This window comes from Lissotriton vulgaris, chromosome 1_1 (assembly GCF_964263255.1).
Source record: "Lissotriton vulgaris chromosome 1_1, aLisVul1.2, whole genome shotgun sequence".
In the NCBI taxonomy this organism is placed as follows: Eukaryota; Metazoa; Chordata; class Amphibia; order Caudata; family Salamandridae; genus Lissotriton; species Lissotriton vulgaris.
Genome location: NC_141685.1, coordinates 719471994 through 719495757, shown reverse-complemented (window position 1 = coordinate 719495757; position 23764 = coordinate 719471994). Strand labels below are relative to the sequence as shown.

General features: G+C 46.7%; 1 protein-coding gene across 1 annotated transcript in view; it reads right to left on the bottom strand.

The window, feature by feature from the left end:
* The window catches only part of LOC147747705 (complement factor H-like), a 1041560-nt gene that overhangs the window by 818326 nt on the left and 199470 nt on the right, over positions 1 to 23764 (bottom strand). The window contains exon 6 of the mRNA XM_086954949.1: positions 14627 to 14794. Within this exon, the coding sequence (XP_086811075.1) occupies positions 14627 to 14794 (168 nt within the window). The remainder of the gene's footprint in view (positions 1 to 14626; positions 14795 to 23764) is intronic.

Here is a 23764-nt window from a genome sequence, read left to right as displayed (position 1 = left end):
TTTGCTTTTCAGGAAATCCGTCGTGCCAACCCCGACTTATGGCCTAGCTACGCAGCGCGTTTGGACCGAAGGCCCAGAAATATTGCAAGTATGAGATTTTGCTTTTGGCCTGTTTGGGGGTGTTATGCTTCTTGGCGGGTGGGTTGCCGGGTCTTGGGGCATTCCTGGGAAGGTCTAATACCGGGTAGAAGTGGTTGGGACAAAATCCAGGCCGATTTTTTTTTTGGGCTATTTCTGACATTTTGCTCTATGTAGCGTTTTCGGGGGCCTGTTTGGGGGGCTTCCTGGTGTTTGTGGGTGAGTTTCGTGGTCTGGGAGCACTGCTGGGACACTCTAATCTTGATTGCATTTGCTTTTCAGGAAATCCGTCGTGCCAACCCCGACTTATGGCCTAGCTACGCAGCGCGTTTGGACCGAAGGCCCAGAAATATTGCAAGTATGAGATTTTGCTTTTGGCCTGTTTGGGGGTGTTATGCTTCTTGGCGGGTGGGTTGCCGGGTCTTGGGGCATTCCTGGGAAGGTCTAATACCGGGTAGAAGTGGTTGGGACAAAATCCAGGCCGATTTTTTTTTTGGGCTATTTCTGACATTTTGCTCTATGTAGCGTTTTCGGGGGCCTGTTTGGGGGGCTTCCTGGTGTTTGTGGGTGAGTTTCGTGGTCTGGGAGCACTGCTGGGACACTCTAATCTTGATTGCATTTGCTTTTCAGGAAATCCGTCGTGCCAACCCCGACTTATGGCCTAGCTACGCAGCGCGTTTGGACCGAAGGCCCAGAAATATTGCAAGTATGAGATTTTGCTTTTGGCCTGTTTGGGGGTGTTATGCTTCTTGGCGGGTGGGTTGCCGGGTCTTGGGGCATTCCTGGGAAGGTCTAATACCGGGTAGAAGTGGTTGGGACAAAATCCAGGCCGATTTTTTTTTTGGGCTATTTCTGACATTTTGCTCTATGTAGCGTTTTCGGGGGCCTGTTTGGGGGGCTTCCTGGTGTTTGTGGGTGAGTTTCGTGGTCTGGGAGCACTGCTGGGACACTCTAATCTTGATTGCATTTGCTTTTCAGGAAATCCGTCGTGCCAACCCCGACTTATGGCCTAGCTACGCAGCGCGTTTGGACCGAAGGCCCAGAAATATTGCAAGTATGAGATTTTGCTTTTGGCCTGTTTGGGGGTGTTATGCTTCTTGGCGGGTGGGTTGCCGGGTCTTGGGGCATTCCTGGGAAGGTCTAATACCGGGTAGAAGTGGTTGGGACAAAATCCAGGCCGATTTTTTTTTTGGGCTATTTCTGACATTTTGCTCTATGTAGCGTTTTCGGGGGCCTGTTTGGGGGGCTTCCTGGTGTTTGTGGGTGAGTTTCGTGGTCTGGGAGCACTGCTGGGACACTCTAATCTTGATTGCATTTGCTTTTCAGGAAATCCGTCGTGCCAACCCCGACTTATGGCCTAGCTACGCAGCGCGTTTGGACCGAAGGCCCAGAAATATTGCAAGTATGAGATTTTGCTTTTGGCCTGTTTGGGGGTGTTATGCTTCTTGGCGGGTGGGTTGCCGGGTCTTGGGGCATTCCTGGGAAGGTCTAATACCGGGTAGAAGTGGTTGGGACAAAATCCAGGCCGATTTTTTTTTTGGGCTATTTCTGACATTTTGCTCTATGTAGCGTTTTCGGGGGCCTGTTTGGGGGGCTTCCTGGTGTTTGTGGGTGAGTTTCGTGGTCTGGGAGCACTGCTGGGACACTCTAATCTTGATTGCATTTGCTTTTCAGGAAATCCGTCGTGCCAACCCCGACTTATGGCCTAGCTACGCAGCGCGTTTGGACCGAAGGCCCAGAAATATTGCAAGTATGAGATTTTGCTTTTGGCCTGTTTGGGGGTGTTATGCTTCTTGGCGGGTGGGTTGCCGGGTCTTGGGGCATTCCTGGGAAGGTCTAATACCGGGTAGAAGTGGTTGGGACAAAATCCAGGCCGATTTTTTTTTTGGGCTATTTCTGACATTTTGCTCTATGTAGCGTTTTCGGGGGCCTGTTTGGGGGGCTTCCTGGTGTTTGTGGGTGAGTTTCGTGGTCTGGGAGCACTGCTGGGACACTCTAATCTTGATTGCATTTGCTTTTCAGGAAATCCGTCGTGCCAACCCCGACTTATGGCCTAGCTACGCAGCGCGTTTGGACCGAAGGCCCAGAAATATTGCAAGTATGAGATTTTGCTTTTGGCCTGTTTGGGGGTGTTATGCTTCTTGGCGGGTGGGTTGCCGGGTCTTGGGGCATTCCTGGGAAGGTCTAATACCGGGTAGAAGTGGTTGGGACAAAATCCAGGCCGATTTTTTTTTTGGGCTATTTCTGACATTTTGCTCTATGTAGCGTTTTCGGGGGCCTGTTTGGGGGGCTTCCTGGTGTTTGTGGGTGAGTTTCGTGGTCTGGGAGCACTGCTGGGACACTCTAATCTTGATTGCATTTGCTTTTCAGGAAATCCGTCGTGCCAACCCCGACTTATGGCCTAGCTACGCAGCGCGTTTGAACCGAAGGCCCAGAAATATTGCAAGTATGAGATTTTGCTTTTGGCCTGTTTGGGGGTGTTATGCTTCTTGGCGGGTGGGTTGCCGGGTCTTGGGGCATTCCTGGGAAGGTCTAATACCGGGTAGAAGTGGTTGGGACAAAATCCAGGCCGATTTTTTTTTTGGGCTATTTCTGACATTTTGCTCTATGTAGCGTTTTCGGGGGCCTGTTTGGGGGGCTTCCTGGTGTTTGTGGGTGAGTTTCGTGGTCTGGGAGCACTGCTGGGACACTCTAATCTTGATTGCATTTGCTTTTCAGGAAATCCGTCGTGCCAACCCCGACTTATGGCCTAGCTACGCAGCGCGTTTGGACCGAAGGCCCAGAAATATTGCAAGTATGAGATTTTGCTTTTGGCCTGTTTGGGGGTGTTATGCTTCTTGGCGGGTGGGTTGCCGGGTCTTGGGGCATTCCTGGGAAGGTCTAATACCGGGTAGAAGTGGTTGGGACAAAATCCGCGCTGAAAAGCCTTTAGTTTTGGCACTTTTTGTAACTTAGGGTTCGTTAGGGTTAGCCCTAGCAGCAGGATTGCATGTGTATCGGGGTGTTCTAGATTTTTCAAACTGAGTTCTGGGGTCTTAGAGCACTCGTGAGAATGTGTAATTTTGGTTGCAAGTCATTTGAAGAAAATCCATGGTGGGAAAGGGGGGATTTGGCATAGTTAAAGAAAGCCTTTGCCACTATTCTTAACTTAGGGTTCGTTAGGGTTAGCAGTATTTCTATTGCATGTGTTTGAGTGGGGGGGATTTCGAGTCTTGGAGCGATGCTGGCTATGGCTACTTTTGCTTGGTTGCTTGCAAGTGGTTTGAATACAATCCACGGGGGGTAATGGGTAATTAGGGTACTTCGGCCTACTTTTACTTTCAAAGTAAGTTTTGTCTCCAGTTTTCTGCTAGGCCTCGTTTTTTGGGTGGGAGCACTGCTAGGAAGATCTATTTTTGTTCTAAAACACAGTTTACAGTACACCTAGCTTGAGGGGCAAGATCCGCTACATTAATTTGCCCATACTTATTTATCCTTCAAAAGGTGACTCAGAGTACGCACTTTCAAAAACATTGTACTGTCTGTCTACTAGGAAAAACAAATTGTGACTTTTTGCACTCCACAGCCTACATACCTTATATTTATTTATCAGTGGTGTTGTAATATTATATCACTTCCTGTTTTTCGTTGAATAATTACAGGCCGGGTTTCAGTCTCTGCAATGGGGAAAAAAGGATGGAGTCAGGCTTCACAGTAGCGAGCCACAATTCAGCATCAGGCAGGCAGTGGACAGGGTGTCTTCTGGTGACCAACATCGGTGGACGAAGCGTCGGCTGCAATGGAGGAGTGCCGCTAATAGGAGGATTTTTTTTCTGCGGGCAACTTACTTACCACTTCCAACAGGACCACTACAACCACATAGATACAGTATCCCTTGCCTTTTTCTCTGACTGTGACTGCATTTCTTTGCTCTCTCTCGGCTTCTACATTGATCCCTTAACACATCACTTAGTCCACTCCACTATCTGCACCACACATAGTCATTTGTAAGTGCTCCTACGTAATTCGCAAGTCGCAGCACGCCCCAGGCCGTAGAGGACTGGGATGGCCCCAATGATGAAGCATGTCACCAAGGGGCAACCCTGGTGAGTGAGGGGACACCTAGAAAAAAAGCAATTTCTCCTTTTCTATCTACTATACCTTCTGTCAGGTTACGCAGCCCCTAAGCGCCTACCGTACTATGAAACTACATTTCCCATGAGTAGGCGGGAGACTTGCAGACTATTTAGTGAGACTATATGAGAGTACCCTTGTATGTTAGGACATCACTTCACTGATGCCTGTCTTGTCTTCTCTTACAGGTATCCTTTCCCTGCTGACCCTACCTTTACCCATCCCACATTTTTTATTTTAGTTTGTTATTTTTCTCCCTCGCCTAATGCCTCGAACACCCTGTGTTTACACTTCTGGGTGTTGGTGACATTTGGAGGTGGAACCATATTTGCATCGACTGGATCACGGGGAGTAAACGTGACACCTTCCAGACCAACCCCATTGAGTGTTGTTGTGAATGGATTTATAGTGACCAGCAAGGCTCTCGGGTATCTGGCTACAGAGACCTTATGTTGAATATAGTTATCAATAATTCCACACAGGCCCTGTACTGTCGCATTCTTTCTTTCCACAGTTGTCGATGATATATTCTTACTCTGCTTGACAAAGAACCATTGCTAATGTGAAAGAACTTCAACCGAATTAGTAGTTATACTTTACCATTTGTTAGGCTACAATGTGGCACTGCTCTACTGTACTTCTGTCACCTGCTATATTCTCAGTTGTACCGTTGAATTGCTCAGGAGGACAAACCAGATTTCATTTTCTTTTTTTTCATAGGCATGCAACTGCCACTGTGTCACACCACTAGTACCACCGCTATGAGGAAATTTTATCCGACCAAGATTGCCAACGTTATTCGGTGTTTCCCGTGGAGCCAGCCCTGGGCCTAGCCCTACTTTCAAACACAAATTACAGGTAAGATAAGCGTTTGGTGGTTTGGGGGTATAATGGAGTATTAGTACGAGAGACAAGAGACTGAAGGTAGTACTACTAAAGTCCTAGGACTCTTGGATTCACTTCACTTAGTCTGTGAGAGGCACTTAGTGTTGAAAACATTTGGGCATTTACACTTAAAGGAAGAAAATGGAACTAAACTTTCAGGAAAACAGTCAACGTTAAACCCCCACCCACCAGGCAAGCAGTAAAAAACAGGTATGCTCAGATAAAGTTTGAAAAAGTATATTTATATCCCTAACAAAATAATCTCCCGCAAGACCCTCCCTAACCCCAACGATTGTCCTTCAAAAGTCCCCAAAAACCCAACTCCCAATTCCCACCCCCCAAAAGTCTCTAAAAAAGGGGCAAGGGACACTATGGGTGGATGCTGTTAACTTTTTGGGCCAGGGCATCATGCTCCTCGCGGAGCAAGGCGAGCTCCTGCTGAAGGCGGGACACCATCAGGGTAGTGCGGCGCAGGCGTGCCTTCACTGCCTTGCAGGTGCAAGGCCTGTGAGAAGCAGCTGTTGGCCTTGCTGCTCGGCGGTGGCGTTTGCCTTTGGCAGCCCGGCTCAGTCTCGGTGGACCACTGTGCTGGGTGGCAGCCGGTGAGGCCACGGAGGCCGATGCAGACGACGTTGTCGTTGTTGTCGACCGCACACTTTCCTCGTCCTCCAGGGCCACCAGCCGCCGATATTCCGCAACAGTGGCCTCGATTCTCCGTTGCCGGGCCGCTCTAGCCAGCTCCTTCCTCCTTGTTCGTTTGGAAGGAGAACCTATATGAAGAAAGAAAGACATAGTCTGTAACCAATGCTCTTTAAGATTAACTCAATCATTCAGCAGAAATGTGTGCTGCAGTACAACTAGCAACTTGCAAGCGCATTACATAACTATTGAGGCCAGTATCTATCTAACCTCACACTTCTTCATCCTTGCTCTAACATTAGTGGGAGTTTAAGGAACAAATTCTATGAGCACTGTGGACTTCCATTGGAGTCGACTATGAAAGTACACCAGTCTTATTCTTCTTCTTGTCTCTTGTTTTGGAAAATTGGTACGTTATTTTCTGCAAGCCGGCATAATGCCAGCGCGGTAAACTTGCACCCGAGAAAAAGAGACGCACGCCATGAGGAGTGACCTAGACTTGCGTTGCCGTTGCGTTACTGTACCCGTCCAGTACATGCAGGTGGTGAATCTCTTACTTTTCTATTACGGGTGGCACTGAGAATACTCTGTTACAACTCAAGGGCTACTGCTTAATTAATTTAACTTTCACCCTACAGTGGAAATGAGTACTAGAAATGGAAAATTGAAGAAGATAAATAATCTGATTATCTATCACTTCACATGGGATGTTTTTGCTTATATATGGGATGACTTTAGGTGCTTTGCTTTTTATTGAGTGACAGGCAGTGATACATCCACACATGAATGACTGAGTACTACTAAACTTATTAAGAGAGGTAGGGAGTGGCCACCATAATAACCGGATCTATGCAGTGCTTGCAATACAAACTACTGCTACTACTTATGGTAGTATTTGGACAAAATTAAAAGTTCTTTTCCTTGCCTTTCCTACACTGGAACGGACGTGCGGGTGCAGTGTTACATGCTCTTCAAAGTTACACTTAGTTCATCCACTGACCATCTACTCTCTCTAGATCATGGGTACTCACAAACTTTCTCTCAGGGGCTACATTTACAGTGTAGTTTGTGGCCGAGGGCCGCACTGGTGGGGGCGGAGTCAGAGGGGGCGGGGCTAAAGCAAAACGATAACTTGTGACCATGAGGTTGCACACAGGTCCCTGCAGCAGATGCCCTCATCCACTGAGCCACCAGACCCAGCATTTACATACATCTCTCTCCCTCCTGCTGTCCCTCCTGCCCTCCCTCCATCTCTCTCTCCCTCCTGCCCTCCCTCTCCCTCTGTCATCTCACTGTGTGTGTGTCTATCTGTGTCAGCCTTCAGCCCGGGTTGAGACCGCTTCCTCAACGCGCACACACAGACAACAACACCAAAGTACTTAACAGGTCTTTAAAAGACCATTAACATATTATTGAGGCTTTGTTTGTTTTAGCGCCCCTGCTTCTCCACCCTGACAATCACTGCTTGCCCGGCCCCACAGAGCAGAGGCTTTGTTCTATTTCACCTCTTTGTGGCCTTGCATCTCCACTCTGCTCTGTGGGGGCCGGGGGAGCAGTGATTGTCAGAGTGGAGATGCAGGGGCGCTAACAGGTGAAATACAAAAAAGCCTCTGCTCTGTGGGGGCCGGGGGAGCAGTGATTGTCTGCAAGGTCTGCGCACCGCCAAGGAAGGCTTGCCGGGCCACCACCGACCCGCGGGCCGTACTATGAGTACCCCTGCTCTAGATACACATATGCTATCTAAGAGTCAGATAGTAGCATGATCCAGGTATATGGACACATACAGTTTCTGTGTCACCCACCCAGGCTGTTGTCCTTCCACCCATCATTGCTTCATCATTCACCCAGCCATGCATCTCATATTCTTGCCTTCCCAGCTAGTCTTCAATCTCAATAAGTAAGGAATATATAAGAGCTTACCTCTGGCCGCCACCACCGTCTCAACTCTCACAGCCGCCGCCGCCGCCTCCTCCCCTGATGAATTGCCCTCCGCCTCCGTGTCGAGCACCACCACCACACTGGCCCCGCCACCAGATGTTCCACCTACAAAGTACATTTAAGAATCTTAGAATAAAGCACTCACTAGTCACTAGTATTTGGTCTAGGAATGAAGACATGTGAAAACAATGTAATTTGTGACTGTCTACGTTAAAGTTAAAAAAAATGTCCCTTTTTCCAGGGAAGGTTGTCTTGCTGCACTTTTTGGCACAACTGATGAAGGCTGATTTTTTAACACGCACCATTTTTCTCCACACAGACAGAAGATGGACTTCTAACAACAAGATCAAGTTGAAACCAGGTGAGAGCTCGGCTCGACCACAAGAAATGTCTTCAATTAATCGTCAGCACTAACCACTTTTCCATTATCAGTTAAACGTTTAGTTTTATTATGACTTCATTTTAATAAATGTGTTTACTTTTAATAAAGCTTTTAAATTTAAATACAATCTGTGTTTTTTGGTCCTCCAGACTAGAGTGACTGAGCGAAAGGTTTTGCAATTTTTGCAAGCATGAGTCCAGATAGAACACTTCAAAAGACATTATGGACAATCCCAGAGGACTGCACTAAGTTGATAGAGCTATTGCTGACTAGAATCATGGGAGTTTCGCCAACCGTGCAATCTTAGTTAGCTACACAGACAGACTAATAAGAATAATCTAGTAATACCACAGGGAGTCATAGTAGAGGCAGGATAAGAATTTAGATACAGTCTACAAGAAGAGCAAAGACAATTTTGAAAAAATTCAAATGAGGAACGCTAGGAAAAATAGGTACTAGTCTAAAATGAAAACTTACTGGGGCCAGCAGAGGAGCCCTCGCCTGCCCGATCCTGGCCCTGTTGAACAGCATCCGCCGCCTGCTGCTCCTGTGTCCTCCTCTCGCCCCTGGGGGGAGCTGACGTACAACATGAAAGAAAGAACAGAAAACATGGATGATTGTTGCTTGTCAATGTCAACCAAATCAAACATTTCAAAAGAACAATAACAAAATATTTCCGCGAAATTATATTGATTATGGTTACTTTTTATTTATTTGCGGACCTGTGACTTCGAAAGTCACGTAACTCACTAAACAAAGTACTGAAACGTTCACCTAGGACTGGCAGGCAGCAGTCCGCAGGCAAGACGCAAAGTGACAGACAAACTCCATTGTGATTTCAGTCAGATCAGTGACAACACTAACAGTTGCCTGCTACATTACCAGTCATTTAAATAGTCAAACTATCAATCCACCGCCACTATTTTTCTTATTGTCAGGGTTACAAAGGAAGGGGCAGATTTAAGCCCTTGCGGCTCTTTTGCGCCGTTCTTGCGTGACTTTTGTGACGCAGCAGCTAAACAAAAAAGGGCGCCATGGTGCGGCGTATAATATTATAACAACGTGACGCATTTGGGAGATGCATCCCGTTATAAAGCCCTGCGCCATCAGGGGGCGTTCCGGCGCAAGGGAGGGCATTCCTGCGCTGGAACACATCCTAATAGTGGCTGAGGGAAATCTACAAAATATCAATCAGTCACCTTTAGGACAATGATGCGTCACACAAACCCTGCACCTGCTTGAAGCAGACGTACGGCTTGACCCAGCATTGGGGAGATAGGGTACCCCAGAGCATTGATGGAGCTGCGCCATCGTTGCGACGCAACTCCAGCAGTAAAGCTTCGGTGACGTTTTGGGCCCATGGGGCGCCGCATTGCAAATACGGCGCACCATGTTTGGTGGTGGTAGCGGGCCGCACAATTAATGGCGCATCCCTGCTACTTTGCAGGGATGCGACGGTAATTGCAATTCTGCCCCTTAGGGGCATACTTACTTACGCGTTCTGGCGCATCTCCAGAGATGCGCCAGATCAAATGCGTCACGCAAAACTACCCTTGCGACACGGCAGATGTGCCTCATTTACAATGCGGCGCGCCCTGGCGCAAGGGTAGGCACTTGCGTGACGCATCTCGTCACGTAAGAGCGGCGCATCGCTGGAGTCACGTCGCCAACGCAATGCAACTCCAGTAATGCTCAGGGCCACCCAATACTTTACATGCTGTGTCAGTCCTTTCGCCTGCTTCGAGCAGACATAAGGAATTGAATTGACGTAGCAGCGTCGCAGAAGTGCCTGCGTTAAATCTTGTAGATTTCACGCAGGCAATTTTGCGAGGCGCACAGCCGCTGGACCGCCCACCCTGCGTACTAGGAACGCACCCATTGTGGTGCAGGCCCATGGCTTTATAACGTGACGCATCTCCCTAGATGCGTCATGCTGTAAATGACTTGCAGGGATGCGGCACGTTTACGCCGCTGTTGCGTCACGCAAGGCAACGTAAACGTGGCGCAAGGGGCTTGTAAATGTAATCTGCCCCCTAGTGTCTAGCATTACGCAGTTCTGTTAAGTACACTCATACATAATAGTTACTCAGGCCAATGAGACCACGAAATAGAAAACAAATAAGCATAGTAGCAACCCCACTGAGAAGGAGAGCAGTGCACCTGAAATGCACAGAAGATTTTGAAATATAATTTAACTACAATGTAATCGTCATCAGCGGCATTATTGGCTTGCTCCATGTAAAAAACAAATATTTGCAATACAACAACACAGAGCAGGAGAAAACATCATAGTAGTGAGTGATTAAATGCCAATGGCTACTACTACTCACCAAGCCCGGGGATCTCCAAGCCGAGCTGGTCCAGCAGGTCGCGCTCGCGGTCCAGGAGGTCCGTCCAGCGATGGGTGACCTGGCTGTAGGTGCGCTGGACCCCGTAGAGGTGGGATATGGCCCAGCACACCTTCTCCCACCGCTTCCGGCGCTCCCGCATGTTGTAGCCGCCGGCCGCGATCCTGCCGCCTCCCGCGATGGTCCTGGGCAGGCGGCGCTGGACGAAGTAGACCAGCGCGCCCACTTCCTCCGGGCTGAATATCTCCCGGCGCGTCACCTGCTCCCCCCTCGATCTCACGCCTGCTGTCCTGCCACTGGGTCCAGCACTACTCCCCGCCGCCGCTGCGGCCCTCAAGTGCCTGGGCAGCTTCACGGCGCCTGGCTTGACCATGGTCTGGGCAGGTAAGGTAGGAAGAAGTAGAAAATTAAGAAAGAATAGGATAGGGAAGAAGAAAAGAAAAGAGTTTACAAAAGTAGTTTAAAAGTAAAGAAAAATAGCAGAAAAGACAAAAATATACAGCTAGGAAAAGAGAGGGATAGATAAGAAGCAAAATCGTAAAAAAAAAACTGAAAACAAGCAAAGGATGGGAAAGATATCAAGAGGATTAAACACCATGCCCAGACACAGGAAATGAATGAAAAACAAGATGGCCGGCGCCCGTTTCCGAGCGCGAAAGTCAGTTCGCGCGAGATTTTCCTCGCGATCTCGTGCGAACCTCTAGATTTCCCGCGCGATCTCGTGCGAACCTCTACTCGCAATGCGCTTACTGCGCGAGATTATACATAGCGGGCGGGAAACGGAAATACGTCACGCAAACAAAATGGCCGCGCCCGTACTCGACCTTGGGGTAAATTCGCGTGTTGCGCTGCAAGCGGCTCGCGAATACTGCAAAAAAACTCGCGAAACAACAAGCCGCAAAAAAATAAAATGCTCATTCGCACGAATTGGCGGCTTCCGCGGTCGGTTTCGCACGACGCCGCGCCCCGCGAATAGCGCGAAAAAAACCGCAAAACGATTTCAGCAAAAGCAAAAGCAATGAGCAGGTGCAAAAGGTCAACCTCATGATTTGTAACGATTCTTTGTATTGCTTCCTGAGGGGGCCCTCCAGAATTCGGTTGCCTGCTTGCAACTATTGTGTGACCCTGCTCTGACCTTAACTGTATGCCACAAAGGTCCTGATTTACAGCTAAAGGAGCAGACAAGCAGGTGCCAGGCTGGAACTTTAAATTCTTTCAGTGACACATTAATTAGCCCCTAATTCATTATTGTCAGTTGGGGCAGGGCAGGTGTTGTAACTAATTTTGCAACAATGAAAGCACTTAGCAAGTGCAAAAGATCACTAATCAGGGCGCACTAAGGAAGCAGGTGCCAGCTAAAAAAATATTCTGTGACACATTAATCAGCCCCAAATTAATTCAGGTCACTTGAGGCAGGGAAGGTGTGCTTTGCTTTGCCGAAAATAATGTACACTGGACAACCAGAGGGTGTGGTGATGAAACAGAGGGTGGCATGGGTGGGCCAGAGGGTGGCATGAGTAGTCAGAGAGTGGCAGTGGTGACAGAGAGTGGCAGTGATGAAGAAGAGTGTCCCAAACAGGCTGGACATGTAGAAACAACAAGTTCGCAAAACTTGCGACCCGACAGGTAAGTTCGCAAATTGCGAAATTGTAAAAACCCTCGCGAACTGGCAGAAACACGGGCGAACACAAAAAAAAAAAAAATCCGCAAATTCGCGGGAATTCGCGGATTTTGCGGATTGCGAATCCGCAAATCCGCAAAATTCGCGAACGCGAGATCCGCAAAATTCGCCCATGCTTACTACCACCACGCTCTGTGGTAATGATTTTCACTCTCTGGCAGCTGTAGTAAAAATGCGCGCACGATCATCATCAGCCCTGCGCAGGAATTAACCCTTTGAGCGCTGGCTGAAGTTTTACGCTGTGCGGGCGAAATAGAGAGTGGGCGGAGTTCAGATGTTAGCACACGCCCACTGTGACGCGTGATGGCCGGGGGCAGTCGTGAGCACTGAAGGGGTTAATATAATCAAAGGGGGTTAGAATTGAGAGATAGAATGGCATTCAGTTTGCCCCTTCATTTTCTAATGATAGTAGTAGTCACTAGTGGAGACCCTTTTACACTTCTGGGTTTTCTTATTGCCACCATCTAATACATCTACCCAGTTTAAACACAAGCCCACCCTTCTGGATGTTTGGACAGTGAGTGTCATCAGTTTCATGGTATTCTGTTACTACTGCATTGGTTGTATCAACACTAGAGTTACTAGCCATGGGGCAGCTCCTCCATTAAGGCATTGCCCCACCAACTAAATTGCCCCCAGAGATGGGAAAATAACATAGTAGTAAAGTTAATTTATTACCATTTAATCTTTCAAAACCCCATCCCAAGACGAGCATCAGGACGGAGGGGGGAAGGGGAGCGGTGGGGGGTGGGGCTTTCTGCTGCTACCAGTCAATCAGCAGCATAACGCAGTGATGGACAGGGCCCTTTAAGTTTAAAGTGTGCATGTTTCTTTGACCGGCCATCTTGCAACGGCCAGCTAGGCATGTGCATGTTAAACCTTTCTTACCCAGCTGTCTAAGACACCTGGGTTAGAGGCACAATAGTGCTCCAGTGTCCTCTGGAGCACCAAAGAAGGCCGCTCCCTCCAATACCGGTGCTTCTTTCATGCTGCATTAAAGCAGTGCCTGGATTGGTTACCAGGGCCGGACTGGGAACCAAAACCGGCCCTGGCAAAGTGCTCGACCGGCCCCCCCTCCCCACCTCCCGGGGGGAGGGGGGGCGGCCGCGCTCTCTGCCAGGGCCGGTTTTCGGCCGATTTTGTTACAGGGCCGTTTTTGCAGCTATGCTGCAAAAACGGCCCTGTAACAAAAACGGCCCCCAGGGGCCCCAAACCGGCCCCCACCCGTGCGGCCCACCGGGGGATTGCCCGGTTCCCGCCACGGCCAGTCCGGGCCTGTTGGTTACTGCAGCTTTCTGGGTCCCACGTATGAGCCTGCTTGTCTTGAGAAGCCCCGAGCTAGGAGGACGTCGGGCCAGGAAGGTAAGTGTAATTATATTTTTACTTATTTATTTACTTTTATTTGCCTCACCACCCTCCCTACACGCCAGCTGCCACTGTACTTCCCATTAATTGATTTAAATGATCGCAAGGTGTATTAACTCATCAATTAAAACAACTTAAACTTAAGGTTGCCCAGTACTGGTTCTGTTAAAGTCATTGGGGCACATCCCAGCTATCCTCCTAACGTCCAGATCTTAATTTCCAACATTTCCCTCCCTAATTTCAGCATTAAAACCTTCCCCAGTATAAAAGGTGTTTCCAGTAATGGTGCTGTCCCACTCTTCCCCCACTTTTAAATGTTGCACCATGTTAAAGGATGGCAGGTTGTGGTGTTCAAGTTAGCAGACCCACTGCCAGCTCTAGCTGGAAAACTCCTTTGACAGTTCTGCCAACACCGACCCCTCAGTCCAGGAAAACACCAGAAATCATGGCAGCCTCCTAGGTGCAAGCATAACACTTCCAGGTCTTGGTGGTTATATGATTATGAGCTTCCTGAGAATGGACTCCCAGTTTGGGGCTCTATCTCCTGGAAACACATAATTGATGACTATTTTACCAGTAGGGCATGGCATAATGGATTTGCTGCCACTGTGATAACCTCCCTCTTCCCTAAAGTTTATCCCATAAGGTAAGTGGGAGATGCTTCATAGAAGAATGTGTGAAATAAAACAGAACATCTTTGTATGTGGCTGCTATTGGTGATGCCCAAAAATGTGGAACATTTGTTAAAAACTGTTAAACTGATTTTCACCATTGTTTAAAAAAGCACAGACATCGAGGTAAATTCATATCTGTCTCTGCAATGTCGTCTCCACAGCGATGTGTAATGTTGTGGGAATGGAAGGATGAGTGTGCTTGTGTGTCTGTGTGTGCACGTTACCAGTTCCCAAAATGCATAATATAGTCTGGCTCCGTTGGAGGTCTATGCTTTTGAATGCACTGCAGCCTTGGATACTCTGTTGACCTCTTCCGACAAACATTATACAGGATGAGACATAATACTGAGTGCATAATGAACTCTGCTGAACGAGGAGAGCAAGTTATATCTTTATTTAATTCCCTTTGCATTTTCTTATAATTTCATTATTAGTGTGAATATTGTAGTAGTACTTCTCATGTCATCATTATAATGTGTCCAAAAGAAAGCTCAATCAACCGATAAAACTAGTGGACACTTACCTTTACAAACAGGCTTTGGATTCCAACCTTCCTCTGTGCATTCTGGAGTTCTGCCCTCAGATTTATATCCCATCTCACAGTTAAATTCCAATCTCTCATCCTTCCTAAAAACTGGCTTGCCGTTGGTAATTGTTCCATGTGGAATTGCAGGCTCTGGGCAATTTATTTCTGAAAACAATGGAAACCAATGACAGTGAATAACTGTAATCGTCGTTTTGTTATTTTAAAGACATATTGCAGCTCAAAATTGCATACAGCTAGTTAGTAACTACTCCCACCACTGTCTGAAGCCTTGTTCGATATCTATTGGAGCTGTAAAATCCACAGGGAAAGAAAGCTATAGAAACATTGTTCTATTCTCAAACTTTGTCACATGTGAGCCTGTATCATGTGCTGGGAACAGTGGAACTCTCCACCATTAAAATAACATCTTAAGCCACATTTGCTGGGCTTGTGGTTTTATAGATGAGACATCATTACACATGAGTTTGGGTGTTTTACTAAGTATTAAGATGTTTTGCTGGTGCAAATGAGACCTTGGACTAAGATGAATAGAGTAGTCCATGCACAAACAGTGAACTCTCCCAAAGTAGTACCTTCATAGAGATCCACAAACATTTTGAGTATTTTCCAGTGAATTGTTTCAAAGATTCCTTGACTATCCCTAGTACCCTTTATATCAGATACTAGCTGGCCCTGGAAGGTGTTTGCAGATGGCAAGAGAAGTCCAAAAAGATTGAGTGAATGAATGCATGAATGATTATACTTGATATCTATGTGAACTAAATCATGAACATGTGTTTCTAACCTGAAATAAACAGTGCAAAAATAATTCAGAAGACGCAAATTCTTAAATGAATGAAATGATGAGTAACAACCCTGACTGAAAACAGAGAGGATTGGGGTCGGAGGATCATCACAGTTTGGGGGGAACCCTTAAATCAGTCTCTATAAGTAATGAGAAGAATAGAACAGAACTTCACTTCAGTTACAACATATTTAAAAAAAATTGCAGCGATAATGTTTCTTGTCTTGGACCTCGATAAACCTTGTCTACACATAGACCCTGATGAAAAGTATTTGTGAATCAAATGGCCAATCATGCTATTTTTCGTGCCCAAACATGGGGTGTAGACGGGAGAAGATAGAGTAGAGGATTAGCGGTGTCATGGATTGGGTTTTCTTCTTGGATACTCCCAAACGTTTGCATGACAGAAAGTGTGAGAGAACCTGTGCTCATATTTGGAGCATAGCAAAAGAGTTTCTGAGGGTGGTCAAAACGGTGACCTCTAAATGATTCCAGGAAAGTAGCTTACCAGTTTATCATATAATAAGGAATCTGGCTTAGAAACATGCATAGCCCCGATGTAATGCAAAGAGCCTTGTCAAACTGCTGTAGTCTCAAAAGATTGACAGACTAACTAGATTACATCAAGTGAAAAGACAAGGACCCAATAAACATACTCTTAATTAAAAAAACTAAATCTCGATTCAACCAGCCATCTTTTTCTTACTTTTGAACATGGCGTTGAATGTAAGATTCGAATGTTAATTTGGTGAGGATAACCATGCAAGACAACAACTAATATTACAGGTAAAAATTCTTAGAGGAGAAAATGAAACAGGGCAGGGTCATAAGAAAAAGATGTCCAGCAATCTTAACATGTAAGCACGATTTACTAGTCCAGGTCTATGAAATAATGTTTGCCTAAACTATGACTAGATTACTAAAGAGCAGCACTGCAAATGTGTGGCAGGGGAATGTTCTACAACAAAGGTGATGGTTGCTTTTCCTTTTGTGTAACAAGTTCTGTGATAGCCAGCCGAATACAAATGTACTGTTAACTTTAAGAAGCTGACTGTCTGTTTTACATGAAGAAAATCTAAGAATTCTAAGCACTTCTTCCTTTGTATGAAATAAAGCTAATGATTTGAATGCTAAAAAGCTGTGTGTCTTACCTATCCCTTGGAAATAACAGTTACAAGAAAAGATAATTTCAAAGAAAGTAAATTAAGTTGCATTTATGCAGGGGTGTAACTAAGATGGGGGCCTCATTGGGTGCTCTTTAAGTGCACTCCATGCCGGGCCTGTATTGTATTATGACTGATGAGCAACAACCGACCTGCTAACACTCCCTTTTGCCTGTTCTGTCTTACCTGGGTGGTGCAACGGAGCGGGGCAACTAAAAATGTGGCTGGGGACCCACGATTGGTGACCCGAGATGACACTAGAGTGCAGGGCCTAAGACAATTACCTGCCGCCATTACCAGTGAGCGACGTGAGGATTGTGGCAGAAGAAGAATGCGTGCAGCCCTACAACAGGTGGTGATCCCCACCTCACTGCCATTTGCGTGAAAGTATTTGCGGTGGGAGCACGGTGGACGGGAAGCGCCCCCACCTGTCTTCCCACTGGTGATAATGGCCTAGTGGCAAGCATTGAACTGGTGGCAGCTCAGGAAACCGAACTATCTCCGACGCCACAATCAAATTGGATGCCGACGGCAAACTACTGGTGTGAACACGGGGCCTGCTTGGGACCTGTGTGCCGAGGATTGACCCAGGAGCTTTGGTGGGGTGACGTGACTTCTTGTGAGATTAGGCCCCAAGGAAAAGGAGAGCAATGGGACTACTAGCTCTTGGAGACCATGCACCTGAATATTAGCATGACAGTAAGCAAGTGGGTGAGCTGGGGCCCAATGGTGGTCTTTGCCCCATCAGGAGGGCCCTTGTGGAGCACCACTGGTTCCCTAGGGGTCCTGATCTGACGTGGTGTGCCCGAGAAGGAGTGCACACAGGCGAGGTTCTGGTGCTCACTTTCTGTTGGTTATCAATTGGACTTGATTTTTGGCCAAAGATTGATGGGTCCTTAACTAGTGAGGGCCAAATTGCTGGAGAAACTTTAGAACCAGGCTGCCTTACGGAAAGGATGTCCCCTCCACTACAAAAACTATACACTCCTAAAGTGCAATGTCATCCCGGCCGCTGTGAGAGCAGGCAGGTTCCTCTCCTTGCTTTCTAATAAATAATACTATAATACTGTGTTTTATAGAGCGCGAACAGCTACCTCACGAGGAGGTGTCCCAGCGCTAAAAACGTACCACAGAGATCCAGGGGCAGAAGTGGGAGACCTAGCGAGGCTGGGAGAAGAGCCAAGTCTTTAGCAACCTCTTGAAGCAAGGTTCAGATGGAGCCTGCTGGATTGCTTGAGGTAGGGAGTTCCACAGAGCAGACACGTTTGCTGAAAAGGTACGACCACCAAGGCGTGCCTTTTTTGCTCGTGGAACAACCAGCAGGATACGGTCGTTAGACCGTAATGCACGGTTTTGGGAATACCTTGGAAGGCGTTTTTTGAGGTAGGGTGGGCAGGAGCCATGCAAAGATCTAAACGCAAGCGTCAGGGCTTTGAATTTTATCCGGTTGGCCACAGGGAGCCAATGCAGGGTTCGAAGGTGCGGAGAGACTGACTGTTTGAAAGGAATTCGCAGTAGCAGCCTCGCAGCCGCATTTTGAACTACCTGCAGTTTATGGGTTAAGAATTTTGGGAGGCCCAGGTATAGACCATTGGCGTAGTCCAGCCGTGAAGTGACAGTCGCATGGACTACCATTTTCCTGCAGCTCTCGGGTAAAAGTTTAAGAAATTTTCGGAGGTTTCTTAATTTACTTAGGCAGCAGCCGGCCACTTGTTGGATATGGGAAGAGAAAGACATCTTATCATCCCATCTCACTCCAAGGTTTTTTGCCGAATGACTGGGCAAGGGTGAGGAGCCCATTTCCACCGGCCACCATAGCTCTGGGGCGGGGACAGGGCCTTTACCGAAGAAGATGACTTCGGTTTTATTGGCGTTTAGTTTTAGTTTGTTGGTATTCATCCAGTGTGCAATGTCCTGGAGACAGCCTTTAAAATTTGCGAAGGATTCCTGTGTCATTTCAGAGTAAGGAAATACCAACTGGGTGTCGTCGGCATATGAAATTGCCTTAACACCCCAGTTGGCAATTAGCGTAAAGAGGGGGGCCAGATAGATATTGAATAAGAGAGGGCTAAGGGCCGAGCCCTGCGGGACTCCACAGTTGAGGGTTTTAGGTGTGGAAGAGATCGTCTCGAGTGCCACCTTCTGCGTTCTCTGAGATAGATAGGAGTTAATGGGTGCTGTGGGGGGCCCCTGGTGGGGCCACATCGCGAAGCACTAACTTGAATGAGTTCCAGGTCAACATGAGTGAATGCTTACTTAGCTGGCATGGGTGTGGGGGCACTGATCACCCCCTGGAGTCCCCGCTGGACAACCCGGGCAGTGAAATTCCCTCATTGGTGCCCACAGGATCCTGGTGAGGAGACAAGATACCTACGAGGTTCCATCATGCCCATATCCAACAGTAGGCACCCGTTGCACCCAGCCTAACACCTCCAAGATGGGGAAACCTAGGGCCACCAGGGCTCTGGCCCCTCACCATTTTGCTTCGGCACCTCCATTGACCTCCGCTGACCAAACTGTGGATGCCTTGTAACATCTGGAACCCACCCTTGACAAGCACTTGCCACAATTTGAGAAGTTTGTCCATGCCATTGAAGATACAAAAACATCACTAGACAGACCACCATGGGATTATGTGACGACTCGCTCTTTTGTGGTGGAGTGTGCCACTTTAGCTCTCCCCAAAAAATTTTGGGACTACAAGGGTAAAATCTACCTCCAGGCAACGGGTACCTCGATGGGTAGCACATTTGCCCCTTCGACGGCGGGCCTGTACGTATTCAATTTTGAGTGCAACCACATCTTGAGCCCGACCAATCCCTATGCAATGAACAACCTCTTATGGCAGCACTATATAGATGATGTGTTCATGATCTGGAAGGGTGAGGAGAGTCTACTATTTAACTTCTTCACATGGGTCAACACGTGTGACCCACATCTGAAATTCACGCATGAATATGCAGTGGATACAATTACCTTTCTGGATGTCAAAATCACAAAACAGGGTGACCGGCTTCAAACAAAAACCTATTATAAGCCAACTTCAAAAAACAATTTACTACACTTTTCAAGTTTTCATCCTCGGGCCCTACGGGAGAATCTCCCGTATGGGCAGTATCTCCGGTTACGACGTAACTGCAGTGAACTGTCTGATTATAAACAACAGGCAGGGGATTTAACCTCCAAGCTGGAACATAGAGGATATCCCAAGAGAAAATTTGACAAAAGTCAGAAAAGAGCCCGGAACCAGCAAAGGGGTACGCTCTTGGAGAACCATCCCAAAACAAACAATAATGAAATTCCTTTGACATGTGTCACTACATATAATCCCTTGCCCAATGCAGTTAGTAGATGCATTTCCAAACACTGGAAAATAATCACCAGTCATAAATATAAATGGGAGAAGCCTCTCTTTTCTTATATAAGAGCTACGAGTATAAAAGACTCTTTGGTTCATACACGTCCCAGGAATACAGCAAAAAAACAAGAAGCAACAGTCCTGAATGCTTGGGGTCTTCCTGCAGTGACTGGGCAGTTCCCCTGTGGGAATTGTAACATCTGTCATCTCACAACTCGTACCAAATCATTGAGTAGTGAACCAGGCAAACAATGGGAACAGCGCAGTCATACGAACTGCAATACCAACAATGTTATTTATTTAATAACATGTCCATGTAGCCTACAGTATATAGGCATGACAACCAGACGCATATAACTCAGGATATGCGAGCATCGCAGCAACATCCGACGCCAAAAAGCAACCACTAAGCTGACTGCACACTACCTGGAGAAGAGACACACTCCAAATGATATGCACTGGACGATATTAGAACATCTGGAAGCAGGTTCTGAGACTAAGTTGTTTGAGAAGGAGCAAAGATGGATCTACCGCTTGGCAACTAATAAGAAAGGCTTAAATGATGACATCCCTTGGGGCACAGTCATGAGGCGTTGACGAAGAAAATAATCTCTCACATGTGTGTACCCTGTGACTAACCTTGAGTGCCCTGAATAGAGAAATGAGCTTTAGTATCCAGGACACAGACATGTCAAAACTTATACCTCTTCCAAGCCTATAATAACATACAAAGCTTACTTGGTAGAGGACAATGGACATAATCTGTCAGATACTAAGAGAGGACAGCAGCTACGAATGCACCTATCACTCAGAGCCAGTAGGTGTAACACAACCCCCCCCCCCTTTTTTAAAGGTATTGCTGTGAATCCATTAGAAAAAAGCAATATTAAAGACTAAGGTTCCTTTACATGCGTTGCCGGTACCATCTTTGAACCAGAATCCCACTATGACCGGGTTTTGATAACAATATTCTTGTATTAAGGGTATACATGACTGCTACCAGAGTAACGTGATGTGCTCTCGTTTTTAGTCATCTGGATGATCACGAAGACTGTTCTCATGCATAGAATTCTCATGAGCCTATTTGTCCCGTGCCCCCCACCCTTTTACAAGGAGCGAGCACTGTTAAAATCAAACCAAAATCTTGTCAATACTGACATGCTGAATAAAGTTGTGGTAATTTGAACCTCACTGGGAGCCCCTGTTAAACGATACGGAAAACTGTATAGTTGTTAATTTTGCGACATAATTAATTGTAGTCGGGTTCAAATTCCACTTGATTAACCTTCATTAATTATAAGCGGTGACCGGGGCTCGAACTCCTACCCCAAATGGGAAACGTCCCCTTTTAATTTATTTCACCTCCAGTCAAGGGACGCACGATCACGTTATTCACGTGATCAGAACTGCCGATCATTCAAAATACGCCATCCCCACAAGCTCCATAAGGATTCGGGCCGACGGCACCTCTGAGCGTAGGTTATTGGCGGGGAGTCGCGTGTGTTGAAGTAAATGCTCTCAGACTTCATTTTACAGCGTAACACGAACGAGCGGTTCCTTTGTACGAAATTCTCGAGCAAATGCAGTTTTGAAGGCATTTGATAATATTTTGATCTTATAATATTTTGATCTTGTATACAGTATAGGCACGGCGTGAAGAACACCCGTGCTGTCTGAGCCCATGAAGGGAGTATTCATCTCCCATGAAGTGAGTGCTTCTCTCTACTTGTTACATAGCCAGTCCAAGTCTTTCAGGTGGAGGCATTAGAGTCCAAAGGCCCCATGATGTTGGGTTTTTACAACTTATAATGGAGTACTGCTGCTGCCATGATTTTATTATTTGAGCATTTACTTAGTGCACCACAAAATTGGGACCAAATAGGAAAGTTCCTATGGTATATTGCCTTTGTAAATATACTGCTGTTGTGATACAGCAGTAAAATTAATACGGCCCTTCACAATTAATAAAGTCACACCGAGGTTGGCTGATGACCTACTGTGACCGCCCTAGTGCCTCTAGTAACTTTTACCCCTACCCATAGTGAGTGAGTACTACCAGACCCCGTTGCATCGCAAGAACTTATGCTGATGACAGTGGGCCACATGTCGGGCCCGGACCATGGAGATAAGTCACATAGGTTGAAGCACATCCCCACCGGTGTTCCACAGAGGACTTGATTGTTTGTTTTTCTAATTTGTTTAATCTTTTTTACGTGTTGAGGAATTTTGAACAGGGACGCACATGTCCACTTGTTTGGGGGGGATGCAGCCGATTTGGCTCTTTGTTGCTCACGTTTTATTTACTGTTCTGCTGGAGTCTACCAGGGGTGCGCCACAAGAGATGGGGAAAGACCACCTTTGTGACAGGTTGATTCCAACGGGGGATATAGAGGAGTGCCACATCCTCCACCATGACTCCCACCACTAGTTCACAATGGGGACAACCACTAACGAGCACACCTCACAGTATGATATACTGACATGGAATGTGCACGACCACCTCCACCAAAAAGTATTGCATTTACAGTTACCTTGAACGCCACCATACACATATTGCCATGCTACGAGAAATAAATCTCACATCAGCGGAACTACAAAAGGTCTGCACAAAGTGGATGGGGCAAGTGTGTCGCACATCCATGTTGGCGTATGCCCGGGGAGTGCTCATCTGATCATGCCAGGGGTCCCATTCTTTATGGACAATCACACAGTGGACACAGCGGGCACTATGTAGTCCGAGTGGGTCATCTTGATGGTGCTCCCCTCACATTCGTGGCAATGTATGCCCCCAAAACAAATGAAAAAGAACAATTGATGGACAGAATGCTGCACGATGTCAAACATTCACCTCAGTACAGAGATCTGGGCCTAAATTCATCGTTGTTGTGCTCCCCATGCCTTTCTAACTCAGTCCCAACCATATGCAAAACAGTCTTTATCCTGTACCAAATGGGAACAGTACAGCCCGAAATGCCAGGCTAGGTCCTATCTGGACTGCAAACAAGCATCCTAGGACAGCTTTTGGGGTTTCACCCCTCATCAGCCAGGATAGCTTGACTCCAGTGGCATGGAGAGCACAGGACCCACATCTGGGCAGACCCGTCCCACTTGCGATGACAAATGCAATACTGCGTTTACCTATCTAACATGAGCCATCAGGCTCATGATGACTTATACAATCTTAAACCTTCTGTTTGTCCTAATGATCAGTGGCATCATAAGAAAAGCATACAAGTATACAGCCGGTTTATCAAAGTATGGTCGGAAGTAGAGGAAAAAATTATGAATGAAAATTAAACAACATATTTCTGAAAACAAATTTTGACAATGTTTGAGTGCATGTTTTGTGTTGGCATGGGAACTATTGAATCTCTCCTCCCTGGTGGAGATTGCTTACCAAGATCCAGGCACTTGATGGGCCCAGTTGCAGAAAGGTTAATATTTCTTTGACCAAATGTTTCAATCTTACACCCATCTGTTTTCTCATATGAAAAATAGTCATAATATTATCTACAGTAAGATTGTTATGTCTGTGAAACTACAAGATATACTTAAGTGGTGGCTCAGTAGGGGTTGAAATTTCTGGGGCTAAGTTTGTCACATTACTATCCTGTGTTAGGACAGATGAAACATGATTAAAATAATTTGCACTGACTGTTATGCTGAGACATTTAAAGAGACACATGAGTTCTAATGTACCCGTTTTCATTTCAGCAATATTGAAGAGTGCTGTTACTTCCTTTTTTGATTGTTGACCCTGCACCCACATGGTTTACGTGGGGACTTCAAACTTGTAAATGACTGCATCG